Source organism: Somniosus microcephalus, chromosome 7, assembly GCF_052327205.1.
Source record: "Somniosus microcephalus isolate GS21.2 chromosome 7, FLI_Smic_1.0, whole genome shotgun sequence".
Classification (NCBI taxonomy): Eukaryota; Metazoa; Chordata; class Chondrichthyes; order Squaliformes; family Somniosidae; genus Somniosus; species Somniosus microcephalus.
In genome coordinates, this window is record NC_140993.1 from 250,632,102 (window position 1) to 250,651,188 (window position 19,087).

At 44.1% G+C, this 19,087-nt stretch overlaps 2 protein-coding genes across 2 annotated transcripts in view; one reads left to right on the top strand and one right to left on the bottom strand.

The window, feature by feature from the left end:
- Nucleotides 1-3,175, top strand: part of bmp6 (bone morphogenetic protein 6) — a 161,175-nt gene extending 158,000 nt beyond the window's left edge. The window contains exons 6-7 of the mRNA XM_085993601.1: nt 82-192; nt 2,418-3,175. Of these exons, the coding sequence (XP_085849727.1) occupies nt 82-192; nt 2,418-2,567 (261 nt within the window). The 3' untranslated portion in view covers nt 2,568-3,175. The remainder of the gene's footprint in view (nt 1-81; nt 193-2,417) is intronic.
- The window catches only part of txndc5 (thioredoxin domain containing 5), a 46,176-nt gene continuing 30,080 nt past the window's right edge, over nt 2,992-19,087 (bottom strand). The window contains exons 6-10 of the mRNA XM_085993602.1: nt 17,311-17,397; nt 15,873-16,034; nt 13,235-13,317; nt 11,033-11,162; nt 2,992-4,279 (exon numbers count right to left, since the gene is read on the bottom strand). Of these exons, the coding sequence (XP_085849728.1) occupies nt 4,157-4,279; nt 11,033-11,162; nt 13,235-13,317; nt 15,873-16,034; nt 17,311-17,397 (585 nt within the window). The 3' untranslated portion in view covers nt 2,992-4,156. The remainder of the gene's footprint in view (nt 4,280-11,032; nt 11,163-13,234; nt 13,318-15,872; nt 16,035-17,310; nt 17,398-19,087) is intronic.

Genomic DNA, 19,087 nt, shown 5'->3' on the forward strand with positions numbered 1-19,087 from the left:
AGTCAACAGACACGAGGTATTTTTATTAAAATTATAACAGTTATCAATATTATAATTCAGATTCTTTTTTTTTCCCCAAAGGACTGGATTATAGCACCTGAAGGATATGCAGCATATTACTGTGATGGAGAATGCTCATTTCCTCTTAATGCACACATGAATGCCACGAACCATGCAATTGTACAGACACTGGTGAGTAAAATAGTGAAAACGTAATCTGTTTTAACAAAAGTCAAGGCTGAATTATGTTTTGTTCTGGGGAAAGTGTGTATGGTATTTTGTTGGTTTTGAGTTAAAGTTAAAGCCATCTTAACCTTTGAGTAATAAATTGTGCTTGCTGAATCCTGATTAAATCATAACATCAAATAGTATATGAATTGGGGATGGGACTAAGTTTTTGAATGTTGCTGTGATTTCCATAATGCAGCACATGTCACCTTAATTCATGATCATTCTCCAAATCAAAAATGCCCAAAGAACAAGCAAGTAATTTAGGGGTGTTGCTTAAATTTTATAAGTAATGTCCTTTGCTGCACTGGAGCAGATTTTCAACAAGTTACACTGGCTCTAGGATCAGTGCCAACCTGTTTGCAACCATTTCTCTATAACGTACTTACTGAGAAATTAGATCAGTGTGGCTGGTGATACATATGCAGCCAGTGAGCTTTTTTAAAAAAAAAAAAAAAAAAAAGTTTTTTTTTTTTTAAACTAGCAATGCTGGCCCACTGGATTTGTACCCTTTCAGTTTTGGGGGCCAGGATTCAAATCCAGCTCTGACATCGAACGTAAGTCTGTGCTTTGCCACCCAGAATGGATCATCACCCCTCCCCTTCGCCCCAGCATGTTGACAACTTATGACATTTTGGCCCTAGCGTTCTGTCAGTTGATCAGTCTGAGATCTTTTAAAAAGCACATGGTATTAAAGGTAAAGTGGCTTAAGGAGCAAAAAAAGAGAGTATGAGGAAATAGATGTTTCTCAGATTGGTAGTTGTAGCTAGTCGTGCGCCCTCTCTTGTTCCATATGTGCAAGTGATTTGGACAGTTCAGCATTGTGGGATTTTTTTTTATATATATGTATTTTTGAAAAGGCCAGGAGAGAACTTGAACAAATTTCATTGTGGCTAGGAAGCAAAAAGAGTATCAACTCCAAGGGTAAAATTACGAGGCGAGATTACACAAATTAGTGTTGTATTCCCTGGAATTCAGGTTAAGGGGTGATCTGATCCAAGTTTTCAAGATATTAAAGGGAACAGATAGGGTAGATGGAGAAATTATTTCCGTTGGTTGGGGCGTCTAGTATTAGGGGGGTATAAAATTAGAGCCAGACCTTTCAGGAGTGAAGTTGGGAAACTCTTCTACCCACAAAGGGTGGTCGAAGTTTGGAACTCTCTTCCGCAAACGGCGATTGATGCTGGGTCAATTGTTAATGTTAAATCGGAGATTGTTGGTTTTGTTAACCAAAGGTATTAAGAGATATGGTATGTGGAGTTAGGTCACAGATTTCAGCCATGATCTCATTGAAAGGCTGAACAGGCTCGAGGGGTTAAATGGCTTCCTCCTGTTCACACACAGAAACCCCACAGTGCAGATAAAGGCCATTTTGGCCCATCGAGCCTGCCCCGACACACATCCCACCCGATCCCCGTAACCCCTACACCAACCCATATCCCCGTAACCCCACGTATTTAATCCCCCTAACACTAAGGGTCGATTTATCATAGCCAATCATCCTAACCCGCACATCTTTGGACTGTGGGAGGAAACCGGAGCACCCGGAGGAAACCCACACGGGGAGAATGTGCAAACTCCACACAGTCACCCGAGGCCGGATGTTCGTATAAAGTCAGTGCAGAGAAACTTACTTGATAATTAAGTTCACAATAAAATGAGGTTATCCCTCTCATGGAACCCAGGTCATTTCAATGCAACAGGTTCTGCAACACAGCGACCTAAACTCTGCATTCCCCAAGCATCTCAACAGCTGTCCCAACCATGTAGACAGAACAGCATTATTTCTGGATTTGTTTCTACTCTATTTTCCCCTGGGAAAAAGCTCTTCTCCCCCTTTGCCATGTAATGTCATAGGATTGTCAAGTCAGTGCTTACACGTTGATGGAATCGGAGATCTTTATAACTGCACAGTAAAAATCCAGGTACTTAAATGTGGGTCTTCAACAGCAGTTTAAAATTCCTAATGGGTAAGGACCAGCATTTGGAGGCAGTCTTGTCAAGTTACAACTATACAGTTTTTAAGAGTATTTCAGTTGCACAAATGTAGAATTTGATGCAATATTGTAAGTCAAACCTTACATCAAAAGCACACACCAGCTGCTGGACTGTGACAAAGGCAGAGTGAAAATTTATCATAGGATGTATCTGAATGTATAAGGCTAAACATTTCAAATTTCTCAACATAGGTCCACCTCATGAACCCAGACTACATTCCAAAACCCTGCTGTGCTCCCACCAAGCTGAACGCAATTTCTGTCCTCTTCTTCGACGACAGCTCGAATGTCATATTGAAAAAGTACAGGAACATGGTGGTCAGAGCATGTGGCTGTCATTAAAAGGACTCATCTTGACCCACTGACCTGAAACTACTGGAGAGGAACTACGTCCTCGATGCATAGCGATATAAAATCCCTGGAGCAATACCTCTCTGTAAATAATGTTTACAATTTTAAGTTTCTACTTAAAAAGGCTTTTGTAATATATTTTGTACATAGTTTTCATAAAAATGTAATTTATTTGTTTTGGGTTTTTTTTTTGGTAACCATGTTTTAACTAGGGGCTATAATGATGGCGATAGCAGTCACTGGGCTTTTAACCGAGGGTGAAAGATGCAGTGTAGGGTTAGGGAGGGAACTTCAGATGCAAAGTTACTGCTGTAAACACTCGAGCATCGTGAAAAGCTGCACCGGCCACTTCATCACAGCCCTAGTTTGGACAGAATCTGCACATTACTTTTATAAAACGCACTCTGGACAATCATTTTCTTAAGAAATTTTTATTAGAAATTGCCAAGTAGTGTAAACTATTGACATTAGTATCACATTTGTTTAATGATTTTTTTTGTACAAAAGCTAAGTGCCAACCACACAAATCTGCTGCTCCCCCTCTTGAACGATTCATTTCTCCTTACACACATGCTAACAATAAAGTATGTTAAAATCAAGTGGTTTCCCTGTACAGTTTGCTCACTCAACTTATTTGCATCAATGCGTATGAATAGTAGAGTTATGCATCTTGAGGCTGTGTTCCCAAACGCTCACAATCTTTCATTCAAGAAGTGTCTTGACAATGGCCACCAGTTTAATAGACTACCTGTCTAGTTTGATGCTTTGTAATTAATTTTGAAATCCTACAACTTAAAATTTGGCATAAAATGAAAAATGACCTCTTTCAGCCACCTTCTCTAGCACATACTTTACAAATAGTAGCCACCACTTTAACATTACTGGTCACAATTGAATTTAATGAACACAAAAATGTTTTGTAAAAATTAAGAGCAGGGAGTTTCTGGAGTTGTTTAACCCACAACTTATAACTTAATAAAAGGGGATGCAACTGTAATATGGTAACTACTGCATTATCCTGTTTTATTTCACTCAATGGATTTTTAAGTGGTCTTCCCCTTGACCAATTTACTCAATCCTAGCAATGATATTGGCTGGTGCCACAAGTCATTCTCTGATTTAAACAATACAAATTGTCTCAACCTCATTCGCACCCTACAAATCTAGCAGTCGCTCACAGTATAGATTGACTTGACTTCCTTGATAACTCGTGCAGGTGAATGTGGCTTGAAGATACGCTGAGGTATTCTGTTCAGCTTTATGCCCACAGTACTGTAATTACTAACTAGTCAGGTACTGTTGATATACTATGATTGTCCAATAACTACGTATGAACCACAGAAGTGTTAAGATTGCAGATAGGGATGATGGAGCAAGCAAAATCTCACCTTTCATGACCACATACATAGAAGGCACCACCTTGTGGTGAAAGCTGCAGCCAACTTAATCTTTCAGAAGGCTGTTAAGTTGGCATTAACTGTTACACATATCAAAAAATAACTACTTAATTCTTGCAAACCAATTTGGACACATTCATACATCAGTGACATGAGATGGTGGTTGGGCTAAAAGTACATGCTCTACAGTTCATCCCTGGCTTGCTGTAGGATGAAACTGTGAAGACTTTCTAGATCTCTTCCTCCATTGTGCTCACTTAACTGTTGACCACCTCGGAACAGCAGCAAAGTTGGATAACCACGGACCTAAAAAAAAAATGATTCGATTATTTTTTTTATATAGAAGATATGCCCAGCCTCCATTTCAAGCGTGTGTTGGGGCTGGGGGGGGAGATCTAATTCTGAAAGTTTGAAGCCTTGGGGAATGTGTATACGTTGAGTATATTCATACAGAGCTCGATAGATATTTGGATACTAAGGGAACCAAGGAACAGGAGTGCCATTCAGCCCCTTGAGCTTGTTCCATCATTCAATGCATAGCTGATCTAACTCCATATACCCTTTGGCCCATATCCCTGAATACCTTTGGTTAACAAAAAGCTATCAATCTCTCAGATTTAAAATGAACAATGGATCTCGCATCAATTGCTGTTTGCAGAAGAGAGTTCCAAACTTCTACCACCCTGTGTGTGTAGAAGTGTTTCCTAACTTCACTCCTGAACGGTCTGGCTCTAATTTTTAGACACTGCCTCCTAGTCCTAGAATCCCCAACCAGCGGAAATAATTTCTCTCTATCTACCCTATGGTTCCCCTTTAATATCCTAAAAACTTCGATCAGATCACCCCTTACCCTCTAAACGCTAGGGCATACAGCCCTAATTTGTGTAATCTCTCCTTGTAACTAAACCCCTGGAGTCCGGGTATCATTCTGGTAAACCTACGCTGCACTCCCTCCAAGGCCAATATATCCCTCCTACGGTGTGGTGCCCAGAACTGCTCACAGTACAGGAAACTTTCGAATAACCGGAACACTCTATCCACTGGCAAAATTCAGGAGTCGGTTCAGGTAACTTTTTTTACTTGATTTGTTGCTGTGCAAGGGTGTAGCTGAAGCTGTTGCTAAGCTACAGAGACGCTTGCAACTTGTGCTGATTGTTTTGCAGCTGTTAGGGTTTGTTGCTTTATACGGAGCTCTGAGCTCCGTATCTTTTACTATAGCATTCGGTTATCCGGAATTGTTGATGAACCGGCACCACGTCGGTCCTGTTCGTGCCGGCTACCAGAAAGTTTCCTGTACTCCAGGTGTGGTCTAACCAGGGTTTTGTATAGTTGCAGCATAATTTCTGCCCCCTTGTACTCTAGTCCTCTAGATATAAAGGCCAGCATTCCATTAGCTTTTTTGATTATTTTCTGTACCTCTATGATATTTTAATGATCTATGGGGGAAAAATTCGGTTGGTTAGCACCTCCTGTTAGTGCCTCCAGGGGGCGCTAACAACTTACCGCCCATTGTGGCAATTTTAGCGCCGCCTGCAAAATTCAACTGGTGGTTTGCGGTGGCGCTAAACACTACCACCACAATCTCCTGCGCCCGGAAATCGTGACGTCATCCAAGCACGTAGCATCCCGGACCGGAAATTGAATCTCGCGCGCCTGCGGCTAGGAACGACAGGTAGAGGGGGGGGCGGTTTGCAGTCGGCTGGGAGCTGGGGGAGTGCTATTTAAAGGCGTGCGCTTCCTGTTTTTTCCACAGCTACAACCAGAGCCTCCAATGCCTGGTCGCTGAACCGGCGAGCTCGCTCCCTGGGCCTCTGAGCAGCCATGACATTCCTGGATGAAGAACTGCACCTCCTTGCAGGCCCAGGTCAAAAGCAGCAATGATCAGGGTGAGGCTGTGCAGCATGATTGAACCTCCCCTTTAAGAACTGGAAGGTGCCAGTCTGTCTGAGTACGAGGTAATTGACCGCGCCCGAGTAGCGCTCTGAGGTACTCCCGACATTAGCGCCCTAAGTGTGCAGCGCTTGATTTAGTGCTCCAATCACCTCCAGGGGCGCTGGAATTTTCCCATCTAAAGGGACAGTTCCTGAATCTAGAGAACTTTGGAAGATTATAATTGGGGCATCTGCAATGTGCTCACATACTTCCTTTAAAACCCTGGGATGGAAACCATCTGGCCCTGGGGATTTGTCACTCGTGTCATTACTTTATTACTTTTATTTTACCTACGTTAATTTTATTGAGTCCCTGTCCCCGATTCAATATTTGTTCTTTGGGATTTCCAGCATGCTATCCTCTTCTACTGTAAATACTGACGCAAAGTAATTATTACCACTTTCAGTTTTTAAGGGGCCAATATTGCTCCTGACATCCTCTTTTTCCTAATGTAACTGTAAAAATTCTGCGTATTGATTTTGATATCCCTTGCAAGTTTCTTTTCATACTCCCTTTATATAGCTCTTACTATCTGTTTTATGACCCTTTGCTGTTCTTTGTATCTTTCTCATTCGCTAGAATCTGTGCTATTTTTTGCATGCCCTTTCCTTTAGTTTTATGCTGTCCCTTACCTCTCTAGTTGTCCATGGCTGTTTTTTTGGGGATAGTGCAGGAAGATGGAGATAAGCCATGATCTTACTGAATGGCGGAGCAGGCTCGAGGGGCCGAATGGCCTACTCCTGCTCCTATTTCTTATGTTCTTATCACAGCACAGCTCGAGAGAAAATTCAGAACACTTTTCAAAGTGATTGTACAGATTGGACAGTTAAGGCAGTGATTTCCATGTAATCGGGACTGGCTTGGGAGAGGAATTTTCCATCGTATTCTCTCCCCCCCCCCACCTCGATGGCCCTGGATTTTTTCTCTCTTTTGCCACTGCCACAAGATTACGTGGCTGTGGGGGAGCGGGGGCAGTAGAAAGTGTCGAGCCACGACTGACCAGCTGGTCTTGTGCTGCCGTTACTTTCGTATGTTCACACAAAGGGTAGTCGTAATCTGGAACTTCCCCCAAAAGGCTGCTTACTAGGTCAATTGAAAATTTCAAGAGTGATCAGATTTTTGTTCGGTGAGGGTATTAATTGATGGGGAACCGAGGCGGGTAGTTGGGGTTAAGGTACAGATCAGCCATGAGTTAATTAAATGGCAGAACAGGCTCACAGGGCCTACTCCTGTTCCTATGTTGCAGTATCACAGGTGGATGGAAACCAAGCCATGCAATATCAAATTTACATCCCATGAATGTCAAACTGTATCCAGTGCTGTTTATAAACAATGAGAAATCACAGGTGGCTACTGTGCCTGTACAGTTTCCACATCAGCTATCTACTCTAATCCCATCTTCTTACTCTTCCTGTACCCTTCAATATTTACCTTTACAACTGTTTAACTAATTCCCTCATAAGTGGCATGATTGACTCAGTTGTGATGATGCATTCTACATTCACTTCTCCCCATTTATGCTAATCCTAAATTTAAGCTTCCTTGTTACCTATTCCTCAACCAGTAGAAATAATCTTGCACTATTTACCCTCTGACCTTTGAACACTTATTAGATTCCCCTTCAACCTTTTTCAGTTTCCAAATTTCTCAGCAGGACTAAAACCTACCAGCCCTGGTATGATTTCTAATCTATGTTGCACCTTTTCCGTGGGTCAAATATGGTTTCTGTAATAAGTACCCAAAACTGTACCCAATAATCGAATTGTAACCTGACCAAATGTGTCTTGTAGATTCAAGAGCTGGAAAGTGGGATTAGGCAGGATCGCTCTTTCGGCCAGCTCGGACACGATGGGCCGAGTGGCCGTCTCCTGTGCCATAAATTTCTATGATTCTTCTTCATCTCCTTGCTTATAATCCGCTTTGCTTTTTCAACCTGCTTTTGCCCTCTGTTCCTCCACTCATTGAGAATTTTACCATTTAGGTTGTATTTTTCTCTCTCCTTTCCCCCCCCCCTCCACCATCACCAAAATATATTACTCCATCTTTGTTCGGAACTGCAGTTGGCACATAGAAATCCACTACCTAATCTATAATGTCCTACTTGAGCGTCAAAGTTTGATATTAATTCCTCCATGCCACTTTTCAACTCACTTATACAGAACACGAGAGGGCACACTTCTAGCTACAACTACCCGGTTACTCCTACTCTCTTTTTCAATCCTTAAGCCAGTCCTCCAAGCAACCACTTTACATTTAATACCATGGGGCTTAAACCTTTGCAACAAGTCCCTTATGCGTCATTTACCAAGTGCTTTCTGAAAGTCCAATCATCAGTCTTTATCTATACAGTCAGTAATCAACTAAACTAGCCAAGCTCAATCTGCCTTTCGCAAATTCATATCGACTGTCCCCAATCAGTGACCATACAGGCGTTCACTTATGGTTGCCAGCACTTTTCCCTCCTACCGAGGAGGCCAACTGGTTTTTAATTACCTAGCTAATCCTTTTCCTCTGCTAATCCTTATCCTCTTCTACCACCCTCCAGTCCTCTGGCACAATTCCAGTTTCCAAAAAGTTTTGCAAAACTGTGGTATATCTAGTTCATCACTGACCTCCTTCAGTATTCTGGAGTGTAGCCTATCCAGGCTTTGTGATTTAACTACATCCCATTAATCCTCTTAATACAGTTCCTTTTCCAATATCTGTAACTTAGTTGCTCTTCCACATCCTCCTCTGGTGCTTCTGCCAATCTCCCCTTCACCTTCCTCTGAACAAAGGCAGAACACTCAAGTATCTCCTTCACTCTTATTCTCTACTACAAGATTGCCTTCTGGCACCTTTGCTTCTTTGACCATCCTCTTACATTTGATCTCCTTACACAGAGCCCAGTCGTCTTTTTTAATACTCCCACTTCTAATCGCCCCTTTTGCTCAACAGTATCTAACTCTCTTCCAACCCAACCAAAACAGCGTCTTTTCATATCTGTACAGTTCCCTGAATAAAAGTCAAATTCACCGTTTACCCTCCACACACATTCATCATACAGCATTATCCTAAAGGGCGAAATCCCTGAACAAAGGTCAATTTACAATTTCTATTCTCTGAAGTTACGTGATTATCTTCCTTTAGCAATCCAGTACCACATAAAAGCCGCATCTCCAGTTCTCCTCTTGTGATCAACAGCAGTGTTATATATTGTAAGAGGAAGATTTTTAAATAATTTGCTCTTATAATCTGCTGATTCAAGCTGGTGATGCTTCAATGGTATCCTTGTTGATTCAACGGTTTAGCTTTGACTGCATTGCCTTTCTGGTAGGTCCTATTGGACAACTATTCAAGTTAAAGTGCTCCAATACATGCATGGAGCAGTCAGCAAATGTTGTCACGTGTTGGGTGGCAGTCAGTCTCTGGCACAGGGCCTGCACTCCAATCCCAAGTCAGAGATTCACCATCCTGACTAGTTATGGGACTGGTCTGTTGAGATAGGTGCTGTATTGCCTCTTATGACTGATATTATGTGGTGTGGTACGTACAGCTATCCTGAACCAATTCTAAAAGTTGCTCCAACTGACATCTTGGACAGGATGACCTTGTTAACAGCTGCCAAGTATGTCTCGTGAATAATCTCTGGGTGCCTCCGCACAACAGCAAAGGGTTCCAGTTTGCGACCTGTAGCCAGCAACGCATACTGGAAGCCGACAGGTCAGGTTAGGTCAAAAACCGGCTTGGCTGAGACAGCCCTTCTCGTTTGAAAGAGGAAAAATGATATTCAAGAAAAGGAGAGTAATTTAAGGCCCTTCATTCTGTGTTGAATTAAAAACATTTATTTGATTACATGAAAGGAAAGTGTAGCTGGAGCCTCAAATCAGAAGTTACCATCTGCTTAGAATTAGATTTTAAATTAAGCAAAATATGAAACTCATAACACTGACCCACATTCAGAAGATAAATGTTCTGGAAGAATATACAAACAAATAGAGGCTTTCACCATCTTATTTTTCTTTAAATATGAGACACTATTCAGTTTATGATTTCAACCCCCACCTGATTCATCCTCCCTGGAGAATTATTTTAAATCCTACTAAGGTCTAACATAATTAATGCTTACCCAAAAACAGCTGTCATTTCAGTAAAATAATTCTTTCTCCAGCCCACTTAAATGTAGCCTTTCTACCTTGAACACCACACCTACAGCAGTACAGCACATGTCAATGTGCACCAAAATGCAGCAATAACAGGCATGTCTATTGCCCTACTAAATGTAGAACAAGATCAACTGAAAGACAAAACCCATCACACCTTGGCACAAGACAACCTACAAGTTAGTTATTATTGTTCAGACACATTTTGTGTTATAGTTGCATAGACAGGAAACTCGCGACCGACGGGACCGAGCTGCTGCCGATCTATCAAAACTTCCGGATAGACCAGCGCTAATGTTGAAGGATACGGAGGTTTTCATCTCCGTATCTGACAACAAACACTGTTGCTTAGCAACAGCTTGTAAACACTCGGCCCGTACCTTGGAAGCGTCTCTGAAGCTTTTGCTAAGCTACAGAGACGCTTTCCAGTGTTAAAAAAAACCTAACCAAAACGGCTGCTGATTTCTGCCGTTAGATCGAGGTTTCCGGACATACAACCTCCGGATAAACCAGTTTCCTGTACAAAAAAAATCAAAATCCTGTAGCTAAATGGGGTGGCGGGGAGCTGGTCTGTCAACCTAAAATATTGTCCATATAGTTTAGAAACAAAAGACATTTATTCAACCCGCGAGAAGAAATCAAATACAATACTGCCCGGTAGCAATCTATGGTAGACCTGCCATTCTATATGCAACAGTCTGTCAATGAGCAAGTTTTACTGTAGGAGCAGGTGGACATCCTTCCTGCTACTGCACGTTCTTCCCAACCAGACTGAGAAAGTCAGCCTTGACTAGCCTGTATTTTACAGCCTTCACAAATGTTCAGTTTTTGTCATTTGTCCATATTAAATTCAATAAACCCTGCAATACTTCAAAAACTGCTGCTTTAAACTACATGAAAATTAGAAAAGTGGCATACTGAGAAACAAGCAATCCTCCAGCTACTGTACTTATTTTCAACATCTCTGGTTAATAGTTTTACTTACCGAGTACTGATTACAGAGGGAGCGCTGTTCCGTACAGTCCACTTTTGCAATCTTGACATCACTTAAACCAGGAAACTCCAGCTTGGCAAGTTCCTCCCAGGTTGGTGCTAGATTCTTACAATGACCACACCTATAGACAAAGACAGATTTGTGTGGATTACAAGTGGAGGTACTTGGTGTTTGAGTTCAAAGTTTCTTCCATGTGTTGCACAGAAGTACCTGGAAAAGAATATCTTGGCTTTCACTGTGAACTAGCAGTTTTCAAATTTGGAGGGCCCTCCCTGTAAATATTGGCACACCTTCAAGGATCCCGCCCTCATTTCTGAAAGACAGTATTAGCCAATCCAAAGGAAAACTATGCCACGGCACACCGCTGAACAGAAACGCTAACAAAACAAATACAGGAAATTCTGAAACATAACCATCTCAAGGAGCTCCTAGAATCCTCTCAGACCATCCATGTTCCGGGGATCCCTTTTACACTGTAAACAAGAGGACTATAACTACTGATGGTGTTCAAAGTATTGGCATCCAATAAGTTGTCTCACTGGTCTCAGAAGCTGCAGGACACTTTAGAATAGATCCAACTGCACAGCTTATTATGCTGACAGCTTTATAGTCGAGGAAATACTGTTAGTCATTAACACAACATTTATTTGAGGGCCAAAGTCCTTACTCAATTGGGTTTCCCGATGCACACACCACCCTTGTGCAACAGGTAGCCTGCTCCAAAGACCTCTGCCAATGCCATTCTGAAATTAGCCACTAGGAGGTACGCAACACCCCATTCAATTCTCCCTCCTTCCCACAAGCACAAACCCAGAACCACTGCTCAATATACTGTGCTGTAACATTATGTAGGTTCTCCACAGAGAGACTCCTAGAGTCAGAAGGTTGTTCAAGTCCCATTCTGGGACCAAAGCTTATAATCTACACTAACACTCCAGTACTGACGGACTGCAACTCATGTAGTTCAAAGAGCATGGCATTCTATTAGTGTCCGAGCCAGCACCACTCCCTCAAATACCACCAAAGAGCAGATTAACTGGTCATTCACCTTGTCGCTGTTTGTGGGATGTTGCTGGTGCTTAACAGCCTACATACAACAATCATTGCAGCAAATTCTTTGGCATGTTTCAATAGTGCGATGAGGCACCATAGAAAGGCAAGTATAACTTCTTTATCATCAGGTGTCCTCGCTGCCTGCCTAAAGTAGCACTGGCAGAGGATTGGCAAGAACTTTTCAGCCAAGGAATGGATGTAACATGAAAAGCCCTATTCATATTTGCTGTCTTTACCCTTAAATGCTAGTGTAGTACCTTTCTTCCTCTCTGCCACCTTCCACACTGGCTCCTGCCAACAGGTAACGTTCTTAAGCCAGGCGGGTGCTCTGGGCCACTGAGGTGCTGGATAGACCGGGTAGTTCAGCTGGTTGAGTGCTGAATTCCAGGCCTGAAGGTCTCGGGTCGAAAATCCCAGCAGGGTCCTCTCAGCCCTTCATCCTCCCAAGCTGAATAAAATTAGTACCAGATCTTAGAATGCAGAGGAAGCGGGAGACGGCAGGGATTGAGCCGTGCTCGCCACACTGTTGCAGCATGTCCTGGCTCTTCAATAGAAACAGGCATCAGTACCTTGCCCAATAATGGAGACCAACCTCCACAGGTAATCAATCTCTTGCTTGGACCCTTCTGGCCAGTTCTCCTTCCATGGCAGGAAAGTAAATGACATCTAGAAATGTAGCCATGGAATTGGTGAGACCATCGACTCAACTTGGTTACAATGCGGGTTTCAATTTCATTTTTTGGGGGCAATTGTGTTACCAAGACTTCACAAATTTGGGGAAATTTCAAAGGAAGATGTGGGAAGTATCTGAAGCTGCAAGCTACTGCCAGCATTATTTTCTTCTAAAAAAAAAACCCAAACTCTTCACATAGCCTCTCCGTGACACCACAATCTTCTTGTTGGAGGTTTATCTTTAGTGGGAGAACATCAACAATGTCAAATTCCAACTTCTTTTCTTCCCCCACAGGAAAGGTACTTCCTCCAACAGCCTAGCTATGAATTGTCGCCGCTACAAGATTGGGTTGTCTCCTACACACAGATTAAAAGCTGGGGAACACTCTGAATAAACTAGCCTGCATGATCCTTTTGACCCGGCCTGCATTGCCTTCATCAATAACTGCAGAGCACCACATTACTTACCAGGGAGCATAAAACTTCACAAAAGTGACACCCGTGGCAATGGTCTGCTCAAAATCACTTTCAGTCAGGGTCAGCACACTGTACTGCAGAGAGGGAAGAAAAAAATCATGAAATGCAAAAGCTTAAGAAGCTTTAGATTGAAAGATGCCTTAAGTCACTTATGTTCCATCCCATTTTTAAGTTTAAGGTCCCCAGTGACATAACTGTCAGATAGCAAGTGGACAGCCTAGTCCCAAACCTCCACAATTCTTCATTTGCATCCACTAAGTTAGCCAGTAGCCCCCCCCTCGAGTGTAGGAGAAACGTACCTGGCCTCCCCATGATAACACATCAGGGATACAGAACTCCGGTTTGTGCCAAATAGAATGGTTACAGCACAGGAGGCCGCCATTCGGCTCGTCGAGCCCGTGCCGGCTCTCTGCAAGAGCACTTCAGCTAGTCCCACTCCCCCACCCTTTCCCCGTAGCCCTGCAAATTTTTATCCTTCAGCTACTTATCCAATTCCCTTTTGAAAGCCATGAGTGAAACCGCCTCCACCGCCCTCTCGGGCAGTGCATTCCAGATCCTAACCACTCGCCCTTTCCCCGTAGCCCTCATGATTTTGAACACCTCTATCAAATCTCCTCTCAACCTTCTCTGCTCTAAGGAGAACAACCCCAGCTTCTCCAGTCTATCCAAGTAACTGAAGTCCTTCATCCCTGGAACCATTCTTGTAAATAGTGGGTTGAAATGCGGTGTGATATGGTCTATTTTTACATCAAATTTGTGGAGTCTTTGCATACAATCAATCCACAAAAGAATACATAAAATAGAGACCTTTAAAATGCATTTTATTGGGTTGCTTTGTGCCTCTCGTTAGCGCCCGGGCGCGGCGCCGCTAACGTCTCCTGTGAAATTCAGCAGATTAGCGACGGCGGTAGCCAGTAGCACCCCGCTCCGCTGGCGATGACGATGTGCGCAGCGCCCTGTTTGTGCCCCGGGGCCGCAAACTTCCCTTGCGTTCCCCTGAACTATCACCGGGCGATGGGACCGACAGGATCATGGGGCGTTTTTGCGGCGGCACTACTTAAAGGGCAGGTGTCGGGCGGCCATTTTTATTTTGGCCGACTGCCAGCACCTGCCCGCCTTTAACATTTCTATGCGGGGATGCCGGCAGCGATCGTTCATCCCGGCGCTCCTCTTGAGTGCTGGGCTGTTTCCACGGCACCACACTCCCCGGTGGTCCTGCAGGGCCCCGGTGAGTGCAGCGCTAGGCCCCTCCCCTTTAATCGGGAGGAGGCCTGCAATGACGGGCGCTACCCACTGCTGCGCGTAGCGCCGCAACATTGAGTAGTAGCGCCCCAAGGAGGTGGAGCGCTTCCAGTAGCGTCCCGCCTCCTGCTTGGGGCGCTACTACTCAATTTATGGGGGAGGGGCGATAACTTTTTTGGGGCACTAAAATTAGGCGCTCCCCAATTTTTCCCCCCCGTTTCTTCTAGACTGGTCCACCCAACCTTCTTTCATCTCATTTTTCAGTCTTTCTCTGATAAAGTTTATTTACTGGTTTTAGACTAAAATTAAAAGCGATGGCAGAAATTTAAACTTGTTTATTGCGTATGTAGATTGGGCAGATTTTGTCAGATTTATCAAAGGAAAACTAACTTAACCGAATTTAAGGTGCTTTTCTTCTTTGAAAAAAATTGTGCATGAACATTCTTATTGTGGTTAGTACAACTTCCCTCTTGCCAGGAGGCGGGAAACCGTCCGGCCCCGGGTCCCGTCTCCTTGGAGGCGGGAAGGGATTAAAGCCTATTAACTGCCCGTTAACAGGTAGTTAACAGGCAGAAAATAGGATTATCCCCATTTTTCGTGTTGAAGTGCAGGCTTCCCGACCTGGGGGAACCCCGCCGGGGTGAAGGAGATGAGTAGGAGGTCTGCGGGGGTCGGAGGGGTGTGAAAGTGCGATGTAGAGGTGAGTGATGGGTGCAAGTGTGGAGTGGTAAGTATGTGAGGTGAGTGTAAAGTGTTAGAAAATGTTAACTTACCTTTGTTTCTGCCTACAGCCTTCAGCCCCTGTGGAGCCGGAGTCCCTTATATCTCCACTGTAGAGATCACAGACTGGCTGTTGCATCTTCCGATACAACAGCCAGCTGATTTCTGCAAAGTAGAAAGGTTTGATGAGTCCTGAACACAAGGACTCATCAAACTACACAGAATGTCAGTGTTTGACAGCTTCACAGAGCTGTCAAACAATGACATTTCTTCTTTCAAAAATTCTTGACAGATGACACGTCAGACGTTAATGTACTCCGTCACTGACTTCCCCCTAATTGGCCTGCTGAGCCCGCCGGGCGGGCTTAACAAGGTCAATCAGGGGAAAATCCCGCTGGTTGGCCAGAAGTTGATGGAGGCGGGTTTGAAACCCGGCAAGCAGCAGTCCCGCCTCCAAAAACTTCCCATTGAGAAAATCCAGCCCTTAGAAAGAAACCATTATAAGATTAGAAGAGAGCGTTTTAGTCCGGTGAAACGAGTTGACAAATCAGTACTCGAGAACAGACAAATTCCCAGCTTCAGAGCAAAAAGATTAAAAATACACTGCTCATACTTCTCCCCACCCCTCCCCCCCCCCAATCTGAAATCACCCTAAAGTCTTAAATACCGGTTCCTTCTCCTCCTCCTCCTCCTCCTCCTTTGGTTGATCCTCCTCCTCAGGTTGTTCATCACTTTCCTCATCTTCTTCAGAGGGTTGAGCAGCCTTTAACTGGGAATTCACGTATTCCTTTAGCGAGTCCAGATCTCTTTTCCCCTTGTATTGATCAGCCTAAGAAAGGGGCAACAGTGAATTAATTTGAACGTTTTGGAAAGAGGCTTTACAGTTCAGAGTATTCCTCAAAAATGTACACTTCACAATTGAGCAGTACAAAAAGTAGAATTTCCAAAAAGATTGTTACGATTACAGCCAAAAGGCAGCAAAAGACACACACTTTTTCCAAAGAATTCTTTTCCCTTGCCTCTTTCTCGCCCACCATCATACACTTGCATGCCTGCCCGCACACAATTTGACAAGAGATTGCTGTAATGGTAGCCCATGGTGCTTTGTACTTCACCATCAACTTAGTTGGGGAGGGAAGAACAGATTCTGTCTGGAAGGTTGCCATCTGACCACTTCACTGCAGACAGGTTTTACCACTTTAGATAGGCTTTAGATATCCCTGCTACACACACTGAAGCCTGGTATTAAGCACCAAGGACAAACACTTCAAGGGGGAAAAATTCAGTTGGTTGCACCTCCCGTTAGCGCCTTAAGAGGGCGCTAATGGGGCGCAAAGCAAGTAGCGCCCGGACGCGGCGATGTTTGCGCTGCTCGCGAAATTAACTAGACATTTTGCAGCGGCGCTAAACACTACCGCCACGATCTCTTGCGCCGGCAGATTGTGACGTCAGTCGAGTGCGCAATGCCCCGGACCGGATATTGAGTGGCGCCCCCTGCCTTACCGCCTGCCGCTAGCAACGACAGGTTGAGGGGAGCGTTTTGCAGTCAGAAAGGGACTGGGGGGGGGGGGGGGGAGCGCTATTTAAAGGCGACCGCTTCCTGCCTTTTTTTGTCGGTGACATTTTTGCACCATGCATTCTGAGAGAGAGAGAGACTTCTGGAGAGATTCAACGCTGTGTGAAGGAGTTTTGAGTACTGAGCAGCATTTTGCAGGTTCATTTTGATTTGCCCTTCCTTGCTTCGCCAGCGCTCTGAGGTAGCGCCTCGCTCCTCGGCCTTTGCGCCTTAAGACAGGTGTGAAGCGCCTGATTTAGCACTCCAATCACCTTCAGGGGCGATAAAAGCCAAGTTTGCTGTCGGAGGCGGTAATTAGCGCCAAGCGCTAAACTTTGCGCACGGCCGATAATGGCGCCCCAAACGGGGCGATACTGAATTTTCCCCCCCAAGGCTTTGGAAATTCAGACAGCCCTACAGCTCCACTGAGGTTCTGAATTTGCCAAGATTGATGGAATGCAGCACGTTATTGGATTGGGCGGGGAGGTGGGAGTGAGAAGAGGAGGAGAAGTCCAGGAAACACGATTTAAAATAAAAAAGTGATACTTACCTTTTCACCATCCTTGAACCAAAGTAGAGTCGGGTACCCTCGCACTTGGCTCTCAGAGCACAGCTGCTGGTGGATGGTGCAATCAACCTAGAATGAGATTACAAAACGATTAGTATTGTAAAACACTGCAGGGGCAAAGCTGCAGTCACAAAGTGAACAGATCCTTCGGAGATTTCAGCATCTAAAGTTAACTCTGCTGATTCCTCACACACAAATTAGCTTAAAGCGCCAGCCAACTGACTAAAATTCTATTTATTTTTTTGAAATCTTTACATGCCAGTTATATCAGGGAGAAAATTTGAGTGAAAGGACTGGCAGTCTGTCCGGGGCTGTTTTTGTGCTGTGACTCAAAACCCCCCTTCGCTGAGCAAGCAGCCCTGCTTAATGTTCCAGAACAGATTAAAATAATTAAAACCACGATTTGAAAGTCGTTCACAGCCAGCCATACTGCTCAAAGCTGGAATCTGTTGATGTGTCCTGGATTGTATAGGGAGTCCCATTCTACCCTGGATCCAAAGCAGTGTTAGTAATTGCGACAAGGGGCTGCAATCACTGTCTGGCCAGGGCACTGTGGTCTAGCGACGACCACCGTAGGAGGTCAAAATGCCCCCTTTGCTCTATCGCGACTTCGCAGGACAGGGAGATAAGATTTAGCTGGAGGGCCTCTGAAACAATTCTGCATATATAGGTCGACTATCCCTTATCCGAAAACCTTGGGACCAGCTGTGTTTCGGTTTTCGGAAATTTTCGGATTTCAGAAGGTATTATTTCAGACTGGGAAACTCTGAACATTAAATTAATTTGGTAATTAGTATTTGTATTTGATATAAATTTTAAAAGTTCAGGCTACCTCTTGCGACTGTTCCGTGTCTCATTCCCCTTCCTGCTTCTCTGTGCTGCCGCTCACAGTCTGTTTACAGCTCCCCCTGCTCCGTATCTGAATTCTTTGACTTAGCGGGGGTCTGGGGCTCGACTGCCGCCACCAGTTGTGGGAAAGCCGGATATCGGCTGACTCCTACGCTAAGCTGGCCCACAAATCAGGTCAGAAAAGCATCGGCCGCGTCGGGTCATGTTTGGCGCCACTCGGGTTATGTCGTGCGCACGACTTACGCTCCACAAAAAAACTTTCGGTTTTCAGACGTTTTTGGTTTTCAGAAGTGCAGATAAAGGATAGTACCACTTATCATGGCTTCCACTAACAGGCTTACAGTGAATGCTGCTCCCATATCCTGAACAGCCCCATCAACTCAATCACAGAGGGTGCGGCTCAGATGGTTACAAACCTGTCTAGTGGAATTGGGCTTCTTACAATCGGCACTGTTGTAGGGATTTCAAGTGGTCAGTCACACCAACTTTCTAGCAGCACACAGTTTTCTCAACCACGGTGACCTGGTAAAAAGCGCTTACTAAATAGTGTCAGGAATGATAATACACCCCAATGATGTTGAAACTCAGGGACTTCTTAGGAGAGATTCCCAGATCCTGTGTCAAGTATATGCATCCAAGACTGAATACAGAGCGCCATCATTGCTATTTCACTCCTCCACCCCACTTATTTGTATATCCCAATAATTACGTTCAATGGCATTGTAGTGTTCAAGGAGTAGGAAGAAAAAAAGAGCCTTTGCAATCTGCACTAATCTTGGACTGACTTTATCATAGAAAATAATGCAACGGATTATCAGATTATTTATAGGACAATATTTCACTCATTGCGGCATTTCTTCATCAAAAACCAAGCCGTCCTATCAAATCTCGTACCCTACAGTATACATTG